At 41.0% G+C, this 23,511-nt stretch overlaps 1 protein-coding gene across 4 annotated transcripts in view; it reads left to right on the forward strand.

The window, feature by feature from the left end:
* The first annotated feature begins 884 nt into the window (after window positions 1–884).
* Window positions 885–23,511, forward strand: part of RHBDD1 (rhomboid domain containing 1) — a 120,421-nt gene continuing 97,794 nt past the window's right edge. For 2 of the 4 annotated variants that reach the window (XM_058533114.1, XM_058533113.1), the window contains exons 1-2: window positions 885–991; window positions 22,664–23,171. In XM_058533114.1, coding sequence (XP_058389097.1) covers window positions 22,739–23,171 — 433 coding nt within the window. In that variant the 5' untranslated portion in view covers window positions 885–991; window positions 22,664–22,738. Of the gene's footprint in view, window positions 992–22,495; window positions 22,579–22,663; window positions 23,172–23,511 lie in introns of those variants that run through there. The other 2 variants (XM_058533111.1, XM_058533112.1) reach the window with 2 other exon arrangements.

The raw sequence follows: 23,511 nt of genomic DNA on the forward strand, positions 1-23,511 counted from the left end.
ATTTGGATTCCTCCTTGGAAAAGGCGTACCTTCCCCCAAGTTATTGGAAAATTCCGTTTCAAAGTTAAGACAGCTTTCTCATATTGTAGGAAATAAATGCAGCATTACAGCATTTAACTTAACCTGACTCCTACAACGGAACATCAAACGTGTTCCAGAATAGAAGCAAAACCCATAATTAAAATGGCATCAAATGATATATTAATCGAAATACGTAACACGTGAAGCCCTTAAAGAGGCAAACAGACAAAGAAAAGCAGTCTCAGACCTAAGCTTTGGGGAGTGAAAAGTCCACCCACCACCTTGTTTTGCTGGCCTACTTGGTAACCGGGGGTTCCACCACTGAGACAGGCAACGCGCATGCTGTCTATGGATAACTCATGAAGGGGGGCGTTTGTCTCTCCCACCATCACTTCGCAGGCTGTGTCCGATCCTCCACGCAGCAGCATGAACTTGCGGTAGGGCTGACCCCAGGACAGCTTCTCAGCCGCGATGGGGGTCCAGTCGCTGCTTCTCCCCATGTCCTGGTCCCTCGAAAGCAGGCCGCTCCTTTGCTTCACGCGTGGTAGGCGGCCAATAGTTATTTACGGCAGGAAGGAATATTATTACACCACGTTTCACTCGGAGCTTGGGGGAAGAGTCGAGGGTACCAACCCTCCAACACGGCGCTCTGCTGCAGTGCCCTCCCGGCTGCGCCCTCGGAGGCTCCTCCAAGCCACAGCAGCCGCACGCGGCCAGCAAGCCCACCCCGCGGGAAAAAGAGCGCGGGCGCGCGCAACTGAGCATGCGCGACGGCCGGCCCACCCGCTTTACGGCCCTCCCCTTCTCCACCCGACCGCGAGAGCCGCGTCGCGAGATCGCCCACGCACCCCCCGCCCCGTCCTGGCCATGCCGGCCGGGGAGACTGGGAGCCTCGGGGATTGGGCGTCCGTGCGTGATGACGCACGTGCGCGCGGAGACGTGGGGAGGACGCAGGCGGGCCGTAGAGAGCGTGAGTTTCCGCGTCTGTTTGGCCCCGGTCGGGTTGTCGCCGCTTTTCTCTCCTTTTCCCGAGGCCGTTGCGCCGGCGGCAGGACGGGGACTGCGGGGCGGCTGTCGGCGCCTCCCGAGGGGCCCAGGCGGGGGCGGGGCTGGAGGCGCAGCCTCGCATCCTGGGCAGGTCCGAGAGGGGGCAGCGCGTTTCCCGGGGCGACTCTTCATCGCGTCCCGTCCGTGCTGGAGGCCCGCGGCACCGGGAACGACGTGCCGAGGGCTCCGAGGGCGGGCTTGGCTCTGTGGGAGTTTTAAAGGAGTCCTTTCCTAAGCAGGAAGTTTAAAGCGACGTTAAGTCAGCAACAGCTTGCAGTTTCAGGTGCTCTTGGAACAGGAACTTTCTGTTTCTCTGAACAAGCGTGTAGCAAACAACCCTAACCTGTGTAGTCGTAGTTCTCTTAATAGAACACAGGAAATCCACCCGAGTGAATTTAACCCTTCTCTGTCCAGACCGTAATCTTTCCAAAAAACAGAGCACATGCTTATTTGTTTTTCCAAACCGAGCACAAACTCTTTTGAAGTCTCAGGGTTACTGTGAAAATGGATTACGTATTGCATAGTAATGATTTCGTCATCTGGATGTGTAGGTCCCTTTGCAGCACACTCAGTGACAGCTGGCCTTTGGTTTTTTTTTTTTTTTAGTTCTTTCGAACTGCTTCTTAAAAGTCTGTCTGATATCTCACGTTTGTAGGTCATTTTTTGCTGGTTCTGATAAACTTGAAAGACTTCTAATTTGCTGCTGGCATGGCAGGGCTCAGGAAAGCAAGGAAGCTTGAGAATAGTAGGGCATTAGGTTCCTGAATTGTCCCAGGACCATTAGCATCAGCATCACCTGGAAACCTCTGGGAAATGCAAATATTAGGGTCTTACCCCATACTGACTGACTGCGAAATCTCTTTTAACAAGCCTTCCAGTTGATCCAATGCACCTGGGTGCTAAAGCTTGGGAATTACTGCCTTAGTGATAAAGAACAGCCATTGTGAAGTCACAGAATGGAATTTGGATTCAGGTAAAGTCTTTCATAGGTGTTAGGACCTTGGACAAGTTACTTCAAGATTACTTCATAGGGCTGTAAGTATTCAATGTGAAAATGCAGGAAGAGTGTTTAACACCAACACATGTAGAAAACACTCAAAGATGAGATGTTATTTAATAATTTGTTAGAACTACATAAGTTCATAGATTGTGCTGGAAGGATTGTTCATTGGGTTAGATATGGGTTGTGGTGCACCATATTGTGACCACTGCTTAGAGGGCATTTTATTTGTTTATTTCTGGATTCCCAGTTATATTCTATATGGTCAAAGTTGTTGGGTGCGGGATGTTCAGTTAACCGTTGTAGCAGTACTTACTGACATAGCAATGCTATTGTGGCTGTAGTATTTTTAAGAAGCGCGTTAGTAATTATGTTAAAGAGTAGTTTTTAATTCTTAGGACTTCTGGTCTTTTCAGCTTAATTATACGCTCTTTTGACCCAGAATTTGCTCAAGAAGGTAGGGTGGATAACCAACCAGAGGTAAGCCTTAGTCTTAGAGGTGAGAAATATTATGGAGCAGTGACTTGCGAGCAAAAGACAAGGCTGAAGATGTTTCTGTGCTTATCTTTTCCATATGTCACACAGCTCCACCATAGCAGAGAAGGCCTCGTCAGATCCATACCTCTGTTATCTGCAAGCATCACAGGAGTTAGGTTCGATGTGCCCTGTGCCTGCTGCTTTTTCTGATTGTCATTTGTGGTCTTTTTTTGTTTTTTGAGGAGGCTTGGCCGTGCGCTAACATCTGTTGCCAATCTTCCTCTTTTTTCTTTTTTCTCCCCAAAGCTCTAGCACATAGTTGTGTATCATAGTTGGAGAGTTGTAGCTCTTCTGTATGAGATGCCGCCTCAGCATGGCTTGATGAGTGGTGAGTGGGTCCACGCCCAGGATCCGACCTGGCAGACCCTGGGCCACCGAAGCGGGACGCGTGAACTTAATGGCTACGCCACCGGGCCGGCCCCAGTTGTGGTCTTTACTTACAACTTTTTCCTTCCCTTTTCAGGGGGCTAGTGTGGGGGAAGAAAGAACGATAAATATTCAGGATTTGAAGCAGCTGCTCTAAAGCCTAGGCTCATTCTGATATTGAGAAGGGTCAGTGCCACACTGTTCTAAACAACACATCAGTTTGACTAGCGCACCCTACTCCTCAGCCACACCGTGGCTCCTGGATGTTATGGGTGAGAGTGTTTTCAGATAAACATGAGTCACTTTGGGTATCAGCTACTGTAAATAATTTTGTTAATGTTGCCATTGAGTTGACGCTGTCCTGTCATAAAGCATTCATTTTTGGAAGGCCCCAAACATTTCTCTTGTTCTCTGCGTCCGAGAGGCAGATCTACGGCGGTGGTTTTGGGTCAGGCCGACCCTGCTTTGAACCCAGCCTCTGTTACTTACTGATTGTGGCCATTAGACAAGTTACCATCCTCCCAGCCTTCGTTTCCTCTTCTGTAAAGTAGGAGTCATGTGTGCCTACCTCAGGACATTGAATTAAAGTACAGAACATGGCCACTATATGTTAGGCATAGAGGCTGAATAAATGCTGATGTTGGACGAGGAAAAAGGGTAGTTAGAAAAGAACCTCAAACCTAACTTCATCTCCTCATATTTTTATAAATGAGATAATTTTCTTATTACCTAACCACACTGCTTTTGTTTTTTTGATGAGGAAGATTGGCCCTGAGCTAACATCTGTGCCAATCTTCCTGTTTTTGCTTGTGGAAGATTGTCCCCGAGCTAACATCTGTGCCAGTCGTCTTCTACTTTGCACATGGGACGCCACCACAGCGTGGCTTGATGAACAGTATAGGTCCGTGCCTGTGATCCAAACCCGCGAACCCTGGGCCGCTGAAGCGAAGCACGAAAACCCAACCACTGTGCCACTGGGCTGGCCCCACACTGCTTTTCTTTTTAAATGATAAAAGATGCCAAAGTGGGGAGTCAAAACTTGCATATTATTGTGAACGAGAGAAAGCAAACACTTGGAGAAGGTTAAAACTCAATAGAAAAACACTATCTTCAGTTTTATCACTATAACAGAATAATTTCCATAAAATTGTTTTGGGTGTTTACTGGAAGGTCAAGCTGAAGAGGTGAGTAGTATCTAAGTATCTTCGGTTAGCTAATAGGGGCAGTCAGCTATAGAAGGGGACACTATGTTACAGGAGATGAGACCTCACTGAAAACGTGCATCAAGTAGAAGTCAATACTGTTAGCTCTGAAATAATTATTTTTTTAATATGGATGCTTAATGGTAGTAAAGTGAAAAGTTTTATGTTCCATATTTTAAAAAGTGATAAAAAACTCATGTATTTTTATGTGTATGTATTACATATGAATATATGAGCATACCAGGTTGTAATTTCGGTTACTTGGCAATGTATTGTAATATGGGGATGGGGATAAAAAATCTATAAATTTATGTAGAGTTAGATGTGTGCATGTAAATGTAAACGTTCTTTAAAAAAACTGTTAAAAAGATAGAAACAATGCTTTAAAAAGATAGATTTCCTTTTATGCTGCAGTTATCGTATCTAAGTAGTGGTCCTCAAGATTTTTTAGCACAGAACTCTCTTTAGCAGAATCTTACCTGTAAAGCTCAGAGAGCTGAAAGGCTTTAAGAGAAGAGAGGTCGAAGGGCCCGGGCCCTGCCTGCTGGTGCTGGTCTTGAACCTCTCGCAGCGACACTCTGAGGCATGTCCTTGGATCCTAGGAGTCGAGGGCACTGGGTGTGAAACTCTTCATCTGTGGGCTGGAAATCCTGAGGAGATGAGCTATACCTAAAATGTCACAGCATTTAGGATTCTTCTGAGTGGGATTCACAAACTTCTTCTGAAGACGACTCCCAGGGTTTTCAGCAATGTCAAACATATGTATAGTGTCTCATGCAGAGGAGTGAGTGAGTGTTAAAAAAAAAAAAAAAATCCAGCCTTCAATCTGATCCATATTTTACAAGAGTAGTGAGGAGTCTATGCACATTTTTTGAGAAATCATCTAAGTTCTTTTTTTTTTAATCCCTCTAAGCTGTGACAGCTGTATCACTGTTAAAGCTATTTAATATTTTAACAGGCTGTTGTTTAGAATTACAAATGACTCAAGAAAAAGAAACAAGGAGTCGATGGAAATGTATTACTCCTGTTTACCGTCCCCCTGTTTTTTGTTGTATGAAAGCAGCTGGTTTGCATTTATATGGCAAAGGATTTTTCCTAAAGAGTTAATTTTTAGTTAATAGTGAGCTTTCATAAGAAAAATAATTTCAAATGCTAAGTGTTTGTTAGACTGTTATGAACAGCGGTAGTGGTAATATCACATTGTCTTTTTTCACACATTGAAGAGGGTTTCCTGGTGACAGCTGGAGTGTGGAGGAGGGGGGGTCACTCTCAATCAAGCAGCTGCTCTGTGCAACATCATGATAGTGATATTTCAAAGCCCGTGGATCATTTTGGCTGTATTCAGAAAAGAAAATGTGTCAAATTTCTGGGAAGCAGTAGATAGCGTGCCAGAGCCCTTTGGGGTCTAGATGATAGCCAGCTAACAATGTGTGTATTCAGGTTTGCATGTCGGTGTTATTTACCATCTAGTTTCTTGGACGTTGTTACATGCACATCATAATTATAAAGCAGTAAAGTCTAGTTCCATGGGGGAAAAGGCTCATTACTTTATGGAGAGGAAGGGAGAATGGACAACAAACTTCGGGAGTGTGTTACGTGCTTTCACATAATATACCATTTCATTTATTCTTCACAACGACTCTCGGAAGTAAGTGGAATGTTTCTCATCCATAGATAAAGAAACAGAAGCTCAGCAGGATTGATTATATGGTTTGCCCACGGCCACATACTACTAAGCAGTGGCATCCATGTTTGACCCCAAATCTGGCTTCAGCTCCAGGAATGTTGTCATTACACCAACAGCTGCTTCTCCATGGTGTTAACTTGCTTATGCATTTTTAATCCAAAGTCAATATCAGGATGGTTATGAATGAAATTTATATACATATTACAGTGACTTCAATTTTATATAAATAATATATGAGTGTGTGTGTATGTTGGCAGCTACTTCTAATTTTGGATTTTTTTTCCTGGAGGAAAGTCTCTTGGGCAACGCTGTGAAAGAAATTTTGCTACATTTTTTATGTTACACATACCAGCAATTTGCAATTATGTGTGTTGTAATGAATCAGTTGTGATTCTAAGTTTGAACAAATGTAGGAATAAATACTGTGCACACTGCCCATGTGGTCCCTTCCTTCATCCCAAAGTATTCAGGATTTCCTTGTTTCTTTCAAGGTATGTTAATTTCGTGTTAATAAGGGATCTGTCAGCTTTATAAATTTACAGCTTGTAGCTATTATGTCCACCAAGTGATGACTTAAAACAAATCCTTTTATTTTTGTGAGATGGCTCCACTGCTTTTGACTCTTAATTTCATGGGTCATTTCATCTCTATTGCTGTTGCTCACAGGATCATGCCTGCCCCAGTATTTTCTTCCTTTCACTCGCTCCCCTCTGCACCCCGTACAAAACTTTAAAACTTATTTTTGCTATTTTCTAAACACTACATACAATTTTTTTTTTTTTGTGAGGAAGATTGGCCCTGAGCTAACATCTGTGCCAATCTTCCTCTATTGTGTACGCGGGATGCTGCCATAGCATGGGTTGATGAGCGGTGCATAGGTCTGCGCCTGGGATCTGAACCTGAGAACCACGGACCGCTGAAGCAGAGCACGTGAACTTAACCACTACGCCACCGGGCCAGCCCCACTCCATGCACTTTTATATACAATCCTGTTATAGTTCTTTATCACACTGTAATGTTGCTGTTTGTGTCTGCTTCTGTCTTTAGGCTGTTGACCTTAAACAGATGCCGGTTATTTCTTCAGCAAAAATGAGTTTATTCGGGATCAACACAGAATCATAATTCGGAGTCTGCAACCGTAATGAGCCATGTGCAAGGCCCCCCAGCAAAAGGGAGGAGAAACTCTGTTATAGAGGGGAAGAGGAAGTTGGGAGGGCTCTTGTAAACAGAGAGTTCAGGTGGAGTGGCTCTTCATTCATTGAATTGTGAGTCTCTCATTGGCTGAGCTTCGAGTGCTGGTCAAGAAGAGGAAGTCTGTCTTCTTCCTCTTGGGCTCTGCTGAGCTCTCATAGGGCATGAGAGCTCCCCCTTTTGGTGTCCCAACTCCAATTTGATGAGGTTTCTGTTTATTAATTTGCACAAGGCTATGGTTGCCTGAAAGGACAGTGCTGCTCTCTCAGTAGATGTTCAAATATTTATTGAAATGAAGGGATATAGACAGTGAGATATAAAATTATATGCTTAATGGTTTTATTGCTATGGTTTTACATTCACTGGTTTTCTGCTCTGGGCTCACAGTTAGAGAAATATGATATTTTATGTCTGTTAATGAATCACATTATGGTGGAAAATGAAGGAGTGAGCCAGCCCTGATGGCCTAGTGGTTAAGTTTGGCGCATTCTGCTTCAGCAGCCCGGGTTTGGTTCCTGGTCAAGGAACCACCCCATCATCTGTCAGTAGCCGTGCGGTGGCAGCGGCTCACATAGAAGAACTAGAAAGATTTACAACTAGAATATACAACTATGTACTGGAGCTTTGGGGAGGGGAAAAAGAAAAAAAAAAAGAGGATGAATAGGCAACAGATGTTAGCTTGGGGCGAATCTTTCCTAGCAAAAAAGAAAAAAAATGAAGGGGTAAATCTTTCCACAGAAAAGCATGCAGGATACTTCCATGTTCCTTCCTGAAGGCTATGAGATTGAAAAAGGCTCTTATTCATTTTTTTTTCTATTTCTTTCTTTTTCTTTTTTTGAGTGGTTGCATCTAAAAATGATTCATTGTCCTAAAGTTCTAGTCAGAAGTTTTCATCAAGTGATAACATTTTATTAAATGTGTAGACTAATCTTATTTTCAGTGAAGAAGAAAGGCAGGGAGTACGGTGTTTTGAAAATCACTTCAGTAATTAGAAGTATTCTTTAAAAGCATGAACCTTGTGTAAATAGAAAACAGATTTTAGACCGTCAGTTTTTCCTTTTGAAATAATATTCTTCACTCAGTGTCCAAGTTCATACACTAGGCATATTACTTTGAGAGGACTTTGCCTTATTTATGCAGAAGGAGCTCTTGTGCTCACATCCTCAGCTCTGTGCACTCCTCTTTCTTTAGGAATGGCATTCCTGTGGCTGACCTTCGAGATACTGCTTACATACCCTCCATGTTTTGGTTCTCCTATCGGCTAGAGTGTAGTACTAGTAGAAAATGAGATTTGGTGATGCTTGAAATAAACTAAGATCTGCTCGCCAGCCCTTGGCAAATGCCCTGGTATTTTGGGTAGGGTTCTTTGGCAACAAACAACAGAAACTAAGTTAACTGTTATCCAGATGACTATTCAAAAACAAGAAATTTATTGGAAGTCTATGGATAGGCTCAGAGAATCAACAGAAAAATGAAACCGCCAGGCCATGGGAAAGGACAGTAGCTAGGTGAGCTCCCAAGGTTTGGGTAGACTTGGTAGATCTAGAAAATTCTTTAAGTTAATGCTCTGAGTATGAGCTCCAAAAGTTGTTGGTCTTAGTGTCTCTGCACAAGTTTTAGATTTCAGGGAAAGAGTTATTATTCTAACTTTGGTCACCATCACCCTTGAATCAGGATAAGAAATGGCACCCTTGATTGCTGGCCCCCCAGGACCACATCCAAAGGTGGATTCCTGTTACTGAAAGAATGAGGTATTGATCCAGGTCAGGCAAAAACCCCAACTTATCCCCACCACCTAGTAATTAGTGGACGCCCCTGTGCTTTGTGGGAACATAAACATCTCTGAAGTCTGGTGTGCTTTTCCTCCTCTTGACTAGTTCTTGTGTTGGGAGGATTTCAGTTACATAAATCACTAGCAATTCTTACACAGATTAATTTAAGTGGAGAGGACGGCTATTATTTTTTCGTTGATTTTAGGTAGACAAACAAAGAAATCTTGTGTGGAGCAAATGTGAGAATGGAATGACTTAACCCCTCTTGAAGGGATTGGTGCTGGGATGCTGGCATTGCTGCTCCCTGTGTGCCTGCTGGTTTAAGGACTTGGGTCTGAAGGGCTATCAGTTGGAGAACTTTAATGAGCCCTCGTTACACTAAAACTTGTAGTCTGTGAGAGAAGAAACTGGCCTCTGATTGATACTGGAAGTCATAAGTGATGATGGATCAGAATCGGAGCTGACACTAATTCACCTCGCTGTGGAGCAAAAGTCGAGCTTATGTACAAAATCCAGTAGTTTCATTTTTCATGTGTAAAGATAATCGAATCATTTCTGTTGAGACTGTAACACTTTAAAAAGGAGGGAAAAATAAAAATTTTGCCATCTGACATGTTGAGATTTTTTTAATCCAAAAATGGAGACTCATTAAATTCTCAAATTATCACATAATGTTGACAGAAACTCTGGTTTGAGATTTTATTATAAAATTTATTTGAATTAAAAAATCATTTCTAGTTTCATGTGCCTTTCACATACCCCATCGTATTGTTTTAAAATGTGTATGCATCACATGATGCAGTTTAAAATGTAGGATCATAGAAAGCCCAGAAAAAGGCTAATTGGTTACTGAGTTATAAAAACACTTCAAAGCGATTTTAAATTTTTAATCATAGGCCTTATTTTAATTTGTTTGTTTATATGGATAAAAACACTGTTGTTTCCCAATTTATGATTTTCTATATATAATCTCATTTAATCCTCACAAACCAAATGAGCCTGCATTATCTCCTTTTACAGGTGAGAAACTGGCAGTTAAATAACTTTCTTAAGGTCACATAGCTGGTGTATTGTAGTGTTCTTATCAAAGACCATGCCCTTAACTACTGTCCTATACTGCATATGTTAATATTCCTAGCCCTGTAGATCATTTTGAGAAAAAGCATTGGGACATTTCTTTTCCCAGAACCTGTATGTTTACTCCCAGTTCCCTGACAACTTGTTTATGTTCAAATGTGTTGTATTATCCATCATCTTGTGCTTCTGTTTGCTGCGAATGTGGCAACAGCTCCTACATTAGAGCAGTGTGCCCTGTGAAGCCTTTTGTCCTTTATGTCTTAGAGCAGCCTGACAGCCTTTCATGTTGAATTCAGTAAGATTGCTTTTCATTTAACAAAGCTGAGTGTTGCTTTCTAGATGAAAAATAATTAAATGCTTTTAAAGATGTGTTTGATTAACAGGAAGCTGATCTGTGTAAATTCATTATAACTGTAATGATGTCATAGCCTTGTCTTTTGTTATTAACCAGGTAATTGACCAGGAGTTTGGAAGCTTATTGTAACTGACAGTTAGCAGTTTGACCTTGTATGCTGTCTAGAAGTGAAACATGCACAATGCATGTAAATGCAGTGGTTCATTGAGCTGCGTGGGTTGTCGGAGCATCTGATCTTGGGTTCTTATTTTTTCTCTTCTTTGCTGAAATTGGTATACTTGAACTGAATGTTATATTGATTTCTCTTACTGAAAGCATTCAGCCAAACACAAATGTTGTCTGTGTCCTTGAATAGTTATAATCAGACACGGAGCCTTGGCACATTTAGAACATATAGTCAAGTAAACAAAAATGCCAAAATTAAATGAATCTTATGTTTAAATGCCATGCAAAGGAAGGTAAAACAGCTTTTGGTAGAGAAGACATAAAGGGGAAAAATAGGCACATATTTGATAGGTTGAGAGAGAATTTGTTCCCTCTTATTCCAATTTGTCCAAGAAAGTCCAGGGGCCGGCCCGGTGATGTAGTGGTTAAGTTCACCCGTTCCACTTCGGCGGCCTGGGGTTCTCAGGTTCAGATCCTGGGCACGGACCTACTCACTGCTCATCAACCCAAGCTGAAGCAGCGTCCCACATAGAAGAAGGACCTACAACTAGGATATACAACTATGTGCTGGGGCTTTGGGGAGAAAAAAGAAAAAGAGGAAGATTGACAGCAGATGTTAGCTCAGGGCCAGTCTTCCTCAAAAAAAAAAAAAAATACTACCCTTCCTTTAAAAAAGAAAAAAAGAAAATTCAGCGCACGTGGTATTTTAAATTTTTGGTGATGAGACCATCTAACTTTGGTGAGTTTGGTTAGAGAATGGGATCGTGGCAGTGAAACATGGAGGGGAAGTGCGATAGTAATGGCTAACATGCAGTGATTGCTGAGTGCAGGCTGTCTTCCCTCCCACAAACTTGATGCTAGTGGTATAGTCGGCTTTGCTGGAATATGACATAAACGTTCCTGAAATCACCACGTTATACAAAATCGTGATAAAAACTACAGAGCTTATGGGGCAAGTGGTGTGAGGAGCAAAATACTCAAAAACTTTGTCAGCAGTACATTTAAAAAGAAGGCTGGGAACAGAGGCTGGCCCCGTGGCCCAGTGGTTAAGTTTGGCACACTCCGCTTTGGTGGCCTGCTTCGGTTCCCGGGTGTGGCCCTACACCACTCGGCAGCAGCCGTGCTGTGGTGGCATCCCACATACAAAATAGAGGAAGACTGGCACAGATGTGAGCTCAGGGCGAGTCTTCCTTAAGCAAAAAGAGGAAGATTGGCAACAGATGTTAGCTCAGGGCGAATCTTCCTCAGCAAAAGAAAAAAAAAAAAAAGGAACCTAATAAAAAGGCAGCAGCCTTACACGTGTTAAATGGTTAAGAAATACATAAGTACTACAATAAATATGGCACTTTACCTTCAAAAAGTCCTGAACTTTGCTTGTGGAAGTGGTTGTGAGATGGGTTGCAGTTTGTGAATTATTGTCAAGTGGTGGAAGGAGGGTTATCTGGAATTGGGTGGCAAGTCATAACTGCAGACGTGGAGGAGTGCAACTCATAATATGCTCTGTGAACTAAGGTCGCTGGGAGATGTTTGAGGTGTGCAGATGGGTACATTTTGTGAATCCTTATGCAACTTGCTTCAGCTAGGTGCAGGGTTCTGCATTCACCTAGTGCTTCTTGCTGATGAAATTGTGCGTAATCAGATGCAAAATTTGCGTTATGCTTAAGTTGTTCCCTGATATATTAATTGCATTTGAACAAATTTGCTTGTTTCAAAACAAGCACTGTAGCAGGACTGACCACACTATAATTAGCTTATATTTCCCTGATATGTTTTTCTGTCTCTGTGCTAAGCATATACATACTGTTTCTTCTCTTTAAAATACCTTTCCTTCTTTTACCCACTTTCTATCTTTTAAAGCCCAGTGCAGATGAGGAAGCTTCCCTAAGGTATTCTCCAAATTGAATTGACTTAACCATTTTCTCTGTTGGCACATATTTGTACATTATTTGTCCATTTCCAAAGAGTGCCGATTTTGGATGACATAAGTCAGGAGTTAGTAGTGAAGGGGGAGAAAAAGCAACCAAATGGTTGAGTAGCTCTCAGCAGAAGAAAGCATATCCATTTGTTAGGTGAAATTAAGTTTTTTTTAGCTCTGATAGGATTTTGCACAAGGAACAGTGAGTCTGAATGAGGTTTTACAACAAGGTGAAGATGATTCCTGTGTGGCAGAGACCTATAAGGCTTCTAATAATATGAAGATGCATTTCTGCAGAAGTCATTCTTCAAAGGCAAAATGATGTGATCTGACCATGCAGCTTTTGGCGATTTGGGAAAACACAGGCTAAAAGTTGGGATAGTGATCCTTTATACCAGTGATTCTTAAAAGGTAGAAAAGATGCTTTTGCCTCTCTGTGCTTCTCTCTCAGACTAAACCTTACTCTGCAGGTAGGGTCTTGGGGTGAAAGATTGCTAAACTTGGCACACTTCACACCCTGCCCCCCTCTTCCCCCACTTTCCAATCCTTGCCAGCCAGATGCCTGGCCTCGGGGGGAGAAAGTTGGAGAAGGCTTGGGGGCCTTTGGTCCTCAGCTTCTCTATTTGTGTCAAATATATTCCAAAATGAGAAAAATCACATTTGGGTTATTGTTACTTTTTTGTTTTTAACTTGATTTGAAAAACTGATTTTTTTGTTGTTTTCTTTAGCTATGATTGTGATAACAATTGCCAGAAGAAGTTGGGTATTTGAACATGACGTTGTGGTGCTGTCAGGGCCCTGCCCACATCCCGGGCTCTTAGTGCATTCTGACAGACTTCTAGCCTCCAGCACCCGCAGTTCTTTGCCTGAGTGCTGTCTCTGGCCCCCAACGCCTGCTTTGTCTGCTGCGCCAAGCCACGAGTGACAGGGAGTTAAGGCAGACCCTTAGCCCTTTGGGATAGCACTGGGGCATATCCGTACTTGCTCCCAGAGTTCCCAGTGAGATTAAGCTTCCATTGCCTTCCCTGTCTTGCGTCCCCAGTCCCCTACCAGTGTATTGGTCACCTCCCAAATAAATTACTTGCACAGAGACCTTTGTCTCAGAGTCTGCTTCTGGGAGAAGCTCAAACTAAAATAGTAATGCATAATAATGCCAATAACAAATAGCGACATTCATCAAGAGTCTGCTAATTGAATCCTCATACCAACTCATTTCATAGATGGGGAAACTGAGACATGGAATGATGAAGTAATTTGCTCAAGGTAACTAACACAACTAATAAATAGACCAGCTGAGTGGTCTGATTCAGTTCAGCCATCCTAACCATCTCTTGGTACTGGGATTTCTGTCTCTCTTTCATGGTTTCACACCAAAACTGCTGAAAGGATTTCCACTAAATCAGGCAGTTGTGTTTGGAATGGTGAGACTTAAAAAGTAAGCTATGAGTTGTGTGCGAAATTCACTTTGGTGACCTCTGGTGGTGACAGCACCCCTTGTGACTCCTCATCTGTGGAGAAGGCCATACTCATTAAGCACCTTGGACAGAGAAAGCTGGGCCTGGAATTTGAACATCCCCAGAAAGTCTCAAGGGCAGAAGCTCCATTGAGCTACTTCTTATATGGACAACTGTCAAGCATGCTTCAGAATGGGTAGCAGAATGGTTAAGTGATTTTCTTGGCAAGCGCTGTGTAGACCAGCTAGTAGATAACATGGAACTAATTTGTCTTCACAGGGTTGTGAAAATTAAATGAAACAAATTATACATAACTACTTTGTACACTATAATTGCATAAATATTAGTTATTATTGGGGAAGGCATGTAAATATTATAAGACTTTGAATCCTAGGCTGAAATGCTTGAAGTTGATCAGATGATGATGATGATGATAAAGATTTAATATCAGCTAATACTTTTATAGTGCTTATTATGTTTCAGGCATTGTTCTACGTGTTTTATGTGTATTAACTCATCAACAACTCTATGGGGGAGGTCTTATTATTTGTATCTGTTTTATAAATGAGGAAACTTAGGCATAGATTGATTGAAAACTTGCCCAAGGTCGTACGGTTCTAAGCAGCTGAATCAGAATTTGAACCCAGGCCATCCTAGTCCATTCATTCGGAGTCCATTCTATTAACCATGACACTATTCAGTCCTACGATGGTGAAGTATGGAAAGCCATTATAGGTAAGAAGGCATGATGGATTGGGGGCAGGGGATAACATGATGAAATTGCATTTTAAGCAAACCGAGTCAGGTATTGTGTAAGTGGATTGGGGAAAGTGTGTCAAGTGATAAAGCCTGACCTTTGGGGGCATCTGTCACCACATAGCATTTGCCCTTGTTAGCGGTTGCTTACTTGTCTCGAACATTCTTTTAGTGCTTATGTCATTTTAGTGGTCTTAAATCCCAACTCCTCAGAGGTCAGGTATTCTGCCTTCCACATGGATGGCATTGATACTTAAGGCAGGCTATTATGAAAGATAGTTGGGCATTGTCCCACTATGGTATGGGTAATTTTGTATTTGTTTTCATTTGGAGAGATGGTGTATGAGGGAACAGAGGAAGGAGGATCTCTTGTGTTTTAATACTTGCTGTCTGGTAGCTTAAAATTAGAAAGGTTTAGCCAGTTGGCATTAGGGAGATCATCTAATGGTTGTGTAGAGGCAGGTGAGGCAATTTCTTATGTGGTTATAATGATGAAGTGTATGAGGTTGGAGAACCATTGTACAAATGGAGGTCTCCACAGCCCTCAAAAGGGGAAAATGCTCTCAATTCCCGATTTCTTCTGAAACAGTGTCCAAGTAGTAGATATTTCCATGAATAGATACTGGAAAGTAATTACTGAGAGTGTCAGAATATTCATACAGACTAGATTCCCATTACCTTCTTAATATAATTTGATTCCAGTTTTCATTTTTTATTCATGAACTCAGTTTTCATTCATTGGATTGTCTTCATTTCTTTGTATCTCTCTGCCTTTAATGTGAAATAGGAAAACAGAGTGCGCTACTCTTGTTCTCTTTGATTTTATCATTAATGTAGCTCAGAAAGCCATTTAACAGATTTAGATGGTCAGAAAAATTTGTCATTTATGTGCAGCTTGTCATCAAACGATTGTGGTACTCTGACAAAGATTCTACACTGTACCCCCAGGACTCCCCATTTACTAATCAACTCAGGTAGATGCTGCATTCTGGTAAATTGAACACAGGGTAATGATGTGAGGCCATACCATCTGCTGTTACATTTAATATATAAATATTATAAGTTTTAAAAGCATAATTTACATGTTATTTGCACAGCTGTGTATTGCATGTATCAACTATGTATTGCACATAAGCTATGTAAGCTTTTTGAAATGCATTGATGTATTTGAAAAGAGGAAACAAATTACTTTGCAAGTATTCAGTTAATAAATTCTCGTTTTTCACTAACTGCGAGTATGTAATACCATTTTCTTATTTTCAAAAATATCTTAAAAATCTGCATTTTGTAATTGTGTTCTCTTGGGGTCTAAGGAAGCTAACACCATTTAGGAAAAATAAAATTATGCTATGGAGTTTTATTGGAAGAACAAAGAAGTTTATTGTGCTGGACTAAAAAGTTGGCTCTATAGTAACAAGTAGAGAAAACAGTTTCTTATGTTTGGGTTAAAAAAGCTGTGAGTGATAAGATTCCTGAGAGAGTTACAGGAGAGAAGAGTGTCCAGTCCAGTTCATTCCTAGATAAAAGTAGACCGTACTGAAACAGAATGAGAGAAAAAAAAAATGCATCTGGTGTCTTGTGTATGTTCTGACCGAGTTACTGTGGTATTTATGATGCACTAATTTGTTGTCCAGCTCTTGTCATTTAAAAAGCAGAGGAGGTTTTTATGTTTAGCGTAAACAGTCTGCTGTTTCCATAGCATTTTTGCTTTGTTTGAAGCAATAAAGCATACTAACCCTCTATTTCTTTCAGAATTACTTTACAGTATTTATAGTCGAACGTCTTGGCCTAAGCCCCGCCCTGCTGTTGAAGTACCTTGGCATTCACTTTCAGCACATCACATCACAGAGATGGTGGTGCTAAAATCCTTTCAGTTTAACCAGGATGATCTCTTGGTGGCTTTATCTTTTTTTCTGAAGCTTTCTTTTGACCTGAACTTGTTAAACAATTTCTTGTAAAGAGAGAGAGAGTGTGTTTGTCTGTATAGTTACATGTACCTGTGAATGTGTGTTTATATTACGTTTTAAACAATGAAAATTTAAGCATTTGCTCAGCATCATTAGTCATTAGGGAAATGCAAATCGGTACCACCTCACACCCATTATGATGGCTATAATAAAAAGATGGATCAAAACAAGTGTTGTTGAGGATGTGGAGAAATTGGAACCCTCATACGCTGCTGGAGGGAATGTAAAATGGTGCAGAAATTTGGAAAACAGTTTGGTAGTTCCTCAAAAAGTTAAACATAGAGTTATCATGTGACCCAGCAATTCTACTCCTAGGTATGTGCCCTAGAGAACTGAAAACATACGTTCCTACAAAGAAAATTGTGCTTGAATGTTCATAGCAGTGTTATTCATTATAGCCAAAAAGTGGAAACATCCCAAATGTCCAGCAACTGGTGAATGGGTTAATACAGTGTGATATATCTATACAATGAAATATTATTTGGCCGTAAAAAGGGACTAAGTGTTGATAGTTGCTACAGTGTGGATGAAACTTGAAAACATTATGCTAAGTGAAAGAAGCCAGACACTAAAGGCTACATGTTGTGTGAATCCATTTGTATGAAATGTTCAGAATAGGCAAATCTAAAGAGAAAATAGATTAGTGACTGCCAGGCACTTGGAGGAGGGAACATCAGGGAGTGACTGCTAATGGGTACAGAGTTTCATTTGGGGGTAATGAAAATGTTCTGGAATTAGATAATGGTGATGATTTCACAACTTGGTGAATATACTAAAACCCACTAAATTGTACACTTTAAGAGAGTGAATTTTATGGCATGTGAATTATATCTCCATTTTAAAAAACCAAAGCTTAAGCATCTGGAAAGTCAAGCATTAGCAAAATACTGAACCTGAGTGATAGTAGGCCTTGGATAAATAGTTGCCAGATGACTTGAACAAACCTACATTCTCTCCTATGATTTTTTAAAGAGAATATACTTAAAATATATGGAACTGTTAAATGAAATTTAGCAGAGGCATGAAAATAGTAGCAATGACATAGCATTAATCTCTCTCAAATATGCAGCAATAAACTTTTTCTTGAGTCTTAAAGAAAAACCTCACAATTTAGAAAGATCTCAGTGAATAATTTTAAGATTTGTTGCACTTTTAGTGACATGGAAAGCTGTTTTCAGAATAGCATTCGATTACTCCCATTAAGACTCTGTAGTTGCTTTCTTTCTTGAGAAATTAATTTGGTTACTATTAGATGCTAAATTGGGAATATAATTTATAACTGGTATATAGTCTTGTGATTTAATGGTCTGAATTCTTCTTGAACATTTAAACTGAAAGTTGAGATAGCTACCTCTGTGGTAAATGATAATGATGAAATATTTTCTGCTTTGTAAGTAGAATGGAAAATCATCATAATTAGTTTCTTTTCCCTTTTCATAAAAGTCTGTTCTCTCCCCCATGAGACACAGTGGTTTCCCAAGTTATGAATTCAGTTTCTTTTGTTTTTCTAGCCACTTAGTTTTCCTTATTACATACCTGTTTAATTTTTAATTTCTCATTAAAAGTAAATATGCTAATTTTCCTATCAATATTTCAAGGTCTTGCATTTTTCTCTGTCACAACCTTGATATAGTGCTGTCTGGTGTGTATTACTACATAATTAAAATGCCGTATTTTTTCAAATAGTTCTGGCAAAGCAACCTGTTAATACATTTTAAATGGATCAGAGGTTTATTTCTGTAAAGTTGAGATAAATGTTATGAACACTGTTCTGGAACTAAAAGCGGTAAGTGGAATAATATGTATAGTACTGTGGGGAAGGTTGTTACAACTGTAGGAAAATTACTTAGAGATGAATGTATCATAGGTATTCAGACCTTTTCAGTCAGTCTCATTTGTTGTATAATGTAGATACATTAAAAAAGTACTCATCTTGAGTCATTTGGCAAATACGTCTTAAGCACTGACTATATGTCAGTCACTGTGCTAGGCTCTGGGTATTCAGTGGTGATCAAAACGGGTAAGGTAATTCTGCCCTCAGACATTTATGCTGTAATCATGGAGCTCCTGATATGGGAGCACCCAGGTGGCTGGAGCATAGTGACTGAGGCAGAGACCAGCCTGAGATGAGACCAAAGAGGTGGGTAATCACAGGTGTGTACTCCAGCTGTAACAATAAGCTGTTGAAGGCTTACTGCAGGGGAATGCAACTTCAGTTTTATAAAGATTATTCTGTGCAGTGGTAGACAATGATTGATGGGTCTAAGAGGAGAAAAGAGAATCCATTTAGGGAGTTTGTTGTAATCCAGGCAAATTATGGTGGTGGCGAGACTAGAGTAGTGCCCCTAGAACTAAAAAGAAGATTGATAACAAACTGGAAGAATTAACAAAATGTGATGGGTGGGGTTTGAGGGTAGTAAGGTGATGAGGGTGAAGGATGTGTGAAGGATGTTTTCTGTCTCTCTGACTTGAACAACTGGGTAGCTTGAGATTCTGTGTCCTGAGATGGGGAACGTGAGAGGAGGGGCAGAACTGGAAGGGACAGTCCAGTGTTCAGTTGGGGGCACGTTGAGTGAGGGGGTAGGGTGTGTTTATGAGGTGGGGGGGCTGCAAGGCCTAGCTTGTTCTTCCTGAGCTGTGATAACTGGTTTACAGTCTGGTTGCAAGTTAGAATAAATAACTCACTTCCCAAACCAAACACATTATACTGGTTTCCAGTTCATAGAAAAGTTGTTGTAATTGATCATACTTCTGTGGTCTCTCTTACAGCCCCGCACTCTAAAAATTTCTCTTTATTTGATGAGCAGGTCAAAACAATATTCACTTTATAGCCAGTGCTCACTTATTGTGATCTGTTCTCGTTGATGTTCCTAGAGCTGTACCTGCCTGGCCCACAAGGTCGAGTTACAAAATTGACCTTCACATGGACCAATTGGATTGTCTAAGTTACCTTGTTACAGATTGCATCCCTCATCTTGGACCACTGACTTGATAACTTGGTAGGAAGGAAACTGGGCTAGAGTTGGTATGAAGTAGTGCCGATTTATCTTTGCTACTTAAAACTCAAAACTTATGTTGTGCCTACATCTGTGCTCCAGTGGCCTTTGTTTGCGAAAGTGAAGAACAACGTAGATTATGCACTTCTCACATTGGCCTTGGTTATGTCCTCACATTCAGTATACGTTTGTGGAGAATGTGAACCACATTATGTTATTCATCTTTTGATTTTCTGCAGCCAAAGTTTTTATGTCCTTCAATAAATAGAAATGGGCCATTTAGGGGCTGGGATTGTGTTTCATTCTTTGCTATACCCCTAGTGCCTGGCACAGGGACTGGCCTGCATTTGGTGCTTCATATTTGTTAAATAAATGAGTGAAAGAAGAAATGGCTGAATAGTCAGTCTGTGAGAAGGGGAGATAATTCAGTTTTCAGAAGCCAAGAGATCGAGCAGACTCTATTACTCCTATAAGATTATGTCTCTGCAACCTACTGAGAAATCAAGACTGAAAAATATAAATTTGGGAATCATCCTGATGAAAAGAATTATGGAGACCATGAGAGTGGAATTCCATGAGTGAGTGAAAAAGAGAGTAAGGGTAGACAAAAAGTGAAAAGCAGAGGAAGGAGAATGGAAGGAGGGGGTGCCGCAGGAGGGCACCGTGTCCCAGGATGGCACTGTGTCCCAGGGGAGCAGGAGCAGTCAGCAGTGAGAGAGAGCTGAGAGGTAGGAGAAGGCAGGTGAATGGAAGGGGACCTTTGGATTTGGCCAGAAGTCAAGCAAGTGTAATATGAACCTGGGTGCACAGTGTGAACTTAGATTGGGGCAGTTTCACTATCCTTTTGTTTATACTCTTTATCACTAATGATTCCAATCGAGGAGGACCTTTTTCTTAAACAGAGACATAGTTAGTTTTGATTTTCTGCTCTGCATGGCCTGGCATCTTGGGACACTGTTTGTACTGATACTGAAGGGTTTAGTTTGTGATTTCTTGTAAACTGATTACTTAATGATCAAGGCCATATTTTTCCATTGCTCCTATTACAGATAATGATGTTTGATATATATGATTATTTGGGAGAATGGCAAGAAAGTCACAGTAGTTGGAGAATTGAAAACCGACTTAAACGCCAATGTGAAAAATATAGACCACTTCTCCAAAATTATTTGGGAGCTTTTCAATTGAAATTTCATTAAGTTCTCTAGTTCATGAGAGTGCTACAGAGCTATAATAATAAGCCCATGGCAATAAAGAAGCTTACTTATGCTAATAATGGGGAGATATATACACACACAAATATGCAAACACACACATATATGTATGTATAATTTTTTCTTGGGCCTTTCTTTTGAGTGCAATGTTGATAAGAATCCATATGGGGGGATGGGGAGTACATTTGAGCCTTATTAGGATGCTACTGTTTGCAAAGGATTTTTCACTTGAGTGAGATTACCTAATAGTCGTGAAAAAAGTAGCTACCATTTATTCAGCACCTGCTTTATTCCAGACATGTTACAGTAATCCTGGGAAGGAGGTATTATTCCTAAAGTGAAGAAATTGAAGTTCAGACAGTTTAAGTAATTTGCCTTAGATCACAGGGCTAGTAAGTAGGAGAATTCGGCCCTTTTTTACTCCAAAGCCTGTGTACTTTTCAAATGTGCTGTCTGAATGAGAATCTTTAGGGTATCAGAGTGAGTTACCTATTTGGGAGGGAGCCAAGAAAGCTCCACAGAGGAAACAGAACCGCTAGATGAGCACTTTTTCAGCATCATGTCCCCTAATCTGCCTGGTTATCCATATCCGAACCTGACATTTTTCTTCTTCCTTCATGTTATGATGGACAAGGCTCTTCCCTCTAGGGACTTCCTTCTTTTTGTTCATATCTTGAATCTTTAGTCTGTGTCTCTTTCTCCCTCTCTTTCTTTACTAGCTTCTTCCCATGAGCATAAACCAGTCGCTTACCAAAGCAGATACCTTCTGTATTGGTTAGCAATTGCTGCATAACAAACCACTCCAAAACTTGGTGCAATAAAGTATCATTTAGTTAGCTCACTGTTCTGTGGGTCGACAAATTAGGCTTGGCTCAGCTGGACTCACTTAAGCATCTGTGAGCTGCTGGTCAGCTAGACAGCTTTGCTTCTAGGGCATTAGCCGGCCAGTGGCCAGGACCATCAGGGTGACTGGAGCATGTGTCTTTCATCCAGTAGGCTAGCCAGGACTTGTCCACGTGGTTGTTTGGGAGGGTTTCAAGAGAGAGCAGAAGCCTGCCAATCATCTTGAGGCCTAGATTCAAAACTCCTACAGTGTCCCTTCCTTTGCATTCTCTCAGCCAAAGCAAGTCATGAGGCCAGCCCAGGCCCAGGGGCTAGAGAGGCAGACTGCTGCATCATGGAACTCTTTTTTGTCACTAATTGCAATTCACCCTTTAAGACCATAGTCGCATCACCAACTCAGGCTGAATCGTAGGCCTAGGGTCTGGGCTCCTTCTGTCACTGTGTTTAGAACGTTGTATGGCAGTTGTTGGTTTACTTCTTAGTAGAAAGTGAGCTCCTTAAAAACGGACTGTGTTTCAATCCAGAATTTGGCACATAGTAGGTATCTTATGAAAGCTGAAGTTTTTGTTAAAGTATTCCAGCACTTGACACTTGGCAATGTCAAGAATAGAAGATAACATATGCTTGCGTTTTAAAACTTGCTTGTTGATGTTTAAAAACTTTGGAGCAGACTCTATTTAGTATATCAAAATCGAATATTTCTTTAAAAAAAGGAAGGGGATAAAGAATCCTGACCAGCATTCTGAGTAGAAATCATTATTACGTATTGGCATACTCTTTATAGGTTTTTTATTAGGTTACAAGTTTGTATATAGGGAAGACAAGTCATATTTTCTTGGCATATTTGTCAGAGAAAGCATACCCATCCACTAACTGGCCCATTGGGATTTAGAATAAAATTTCTGTTTTAGAATGAAAAATGAAGGAAGGATCTCAGCCAGTGTCCTGGATGTTACTCTGGAAGACACTAAAAATAACTGTTTCTTTTAGATGGGAGGTGGGATATACATAATGTAAGTTCATCCTTAAGTGAGTGTCTTATCAATGTATTAATTCTTAATTGATGGATTCTCATGTGCGTTCTATTTTATGTTTTAGGTTCAGCTGTCTGTAAACCTCCCTGGATTCCTAAAACCTGACCACATTTTCCTGTCACTCCGTTGATAGCTAACCATGCAGCGGAGATCAAGAGGAGTTAATACTGGGCTTATTCTGCTCCTTTCTCAAATCTTCCATGTTGGGATCAACAATATTCCACCTGTCACCCTAGGAACTTTGGCTCTCAACGTCTGGCTCTTCTTGAATCCTCTGAAGCCACTGCTTAGCTCCTGCCTTAGTGTGGAGAAGTGCTACCAGCAAAAAGACTGGCAGCGCTTACTACTCTCCCCCCTCCACCATGCAGATGACTGGCATTTGTATTTCAATATGGTATCCATGCTATGGAAAGGAATAAATCTGGAAAGAAGACTAGGAAGTAGATGGTTTGCCTACATCATCGCCACATTCTCTCTACTCACTGGAGTGGTGTACCTGGTCTTGGAATTTGCTCTTGCAGAATTTATGGATGAACCTGGCTTCAGAAAGAACTGTGCTGTAGGTTTCTCAGGTAAGGCAGACAAATTTCTAAGGTAGCGTGCATGAAGACAGTAAGGGAGGTGCGACCACTGTCATTTTATGAAGAATAGGTGCCTAATTGGTGAGGAAACTGAATTCTGAGTGGTTAAGGGCTGTCAGGGCTTGGATTTTGGAGAGGAGGTTTATTGGAGCACAGGAAGGACATAGATTTTGCTATTCTGCAATATGCAGCATCATTCACTCTTGGACAGTTTAGACTAGGGTCTGTTCAAAGATAGTTTTTTAGGAGATGTAGTACTGGAAATATGCACTGGTTCCATCATCGTGGGGCCAGGGAGAGACCCATGGGTGTATATGTGATAGGGCATTCT

Source organism: Diceros bicornis, chromosome 37 (assembly GCF_020826845.1).
Source record: "Diceros bicornis minor isolate mBicDic1 chromosome 37, mDicBic1.mat.cur, whole genome shotgun sequence".
NCBI classification, from domain to species: domain Eukaryota; kingdom Metazoa; phylum Chordata; class Mammalia; order Perissodactyla; family Rhinocerotidae; genus Diceros; species Diceros bicornis.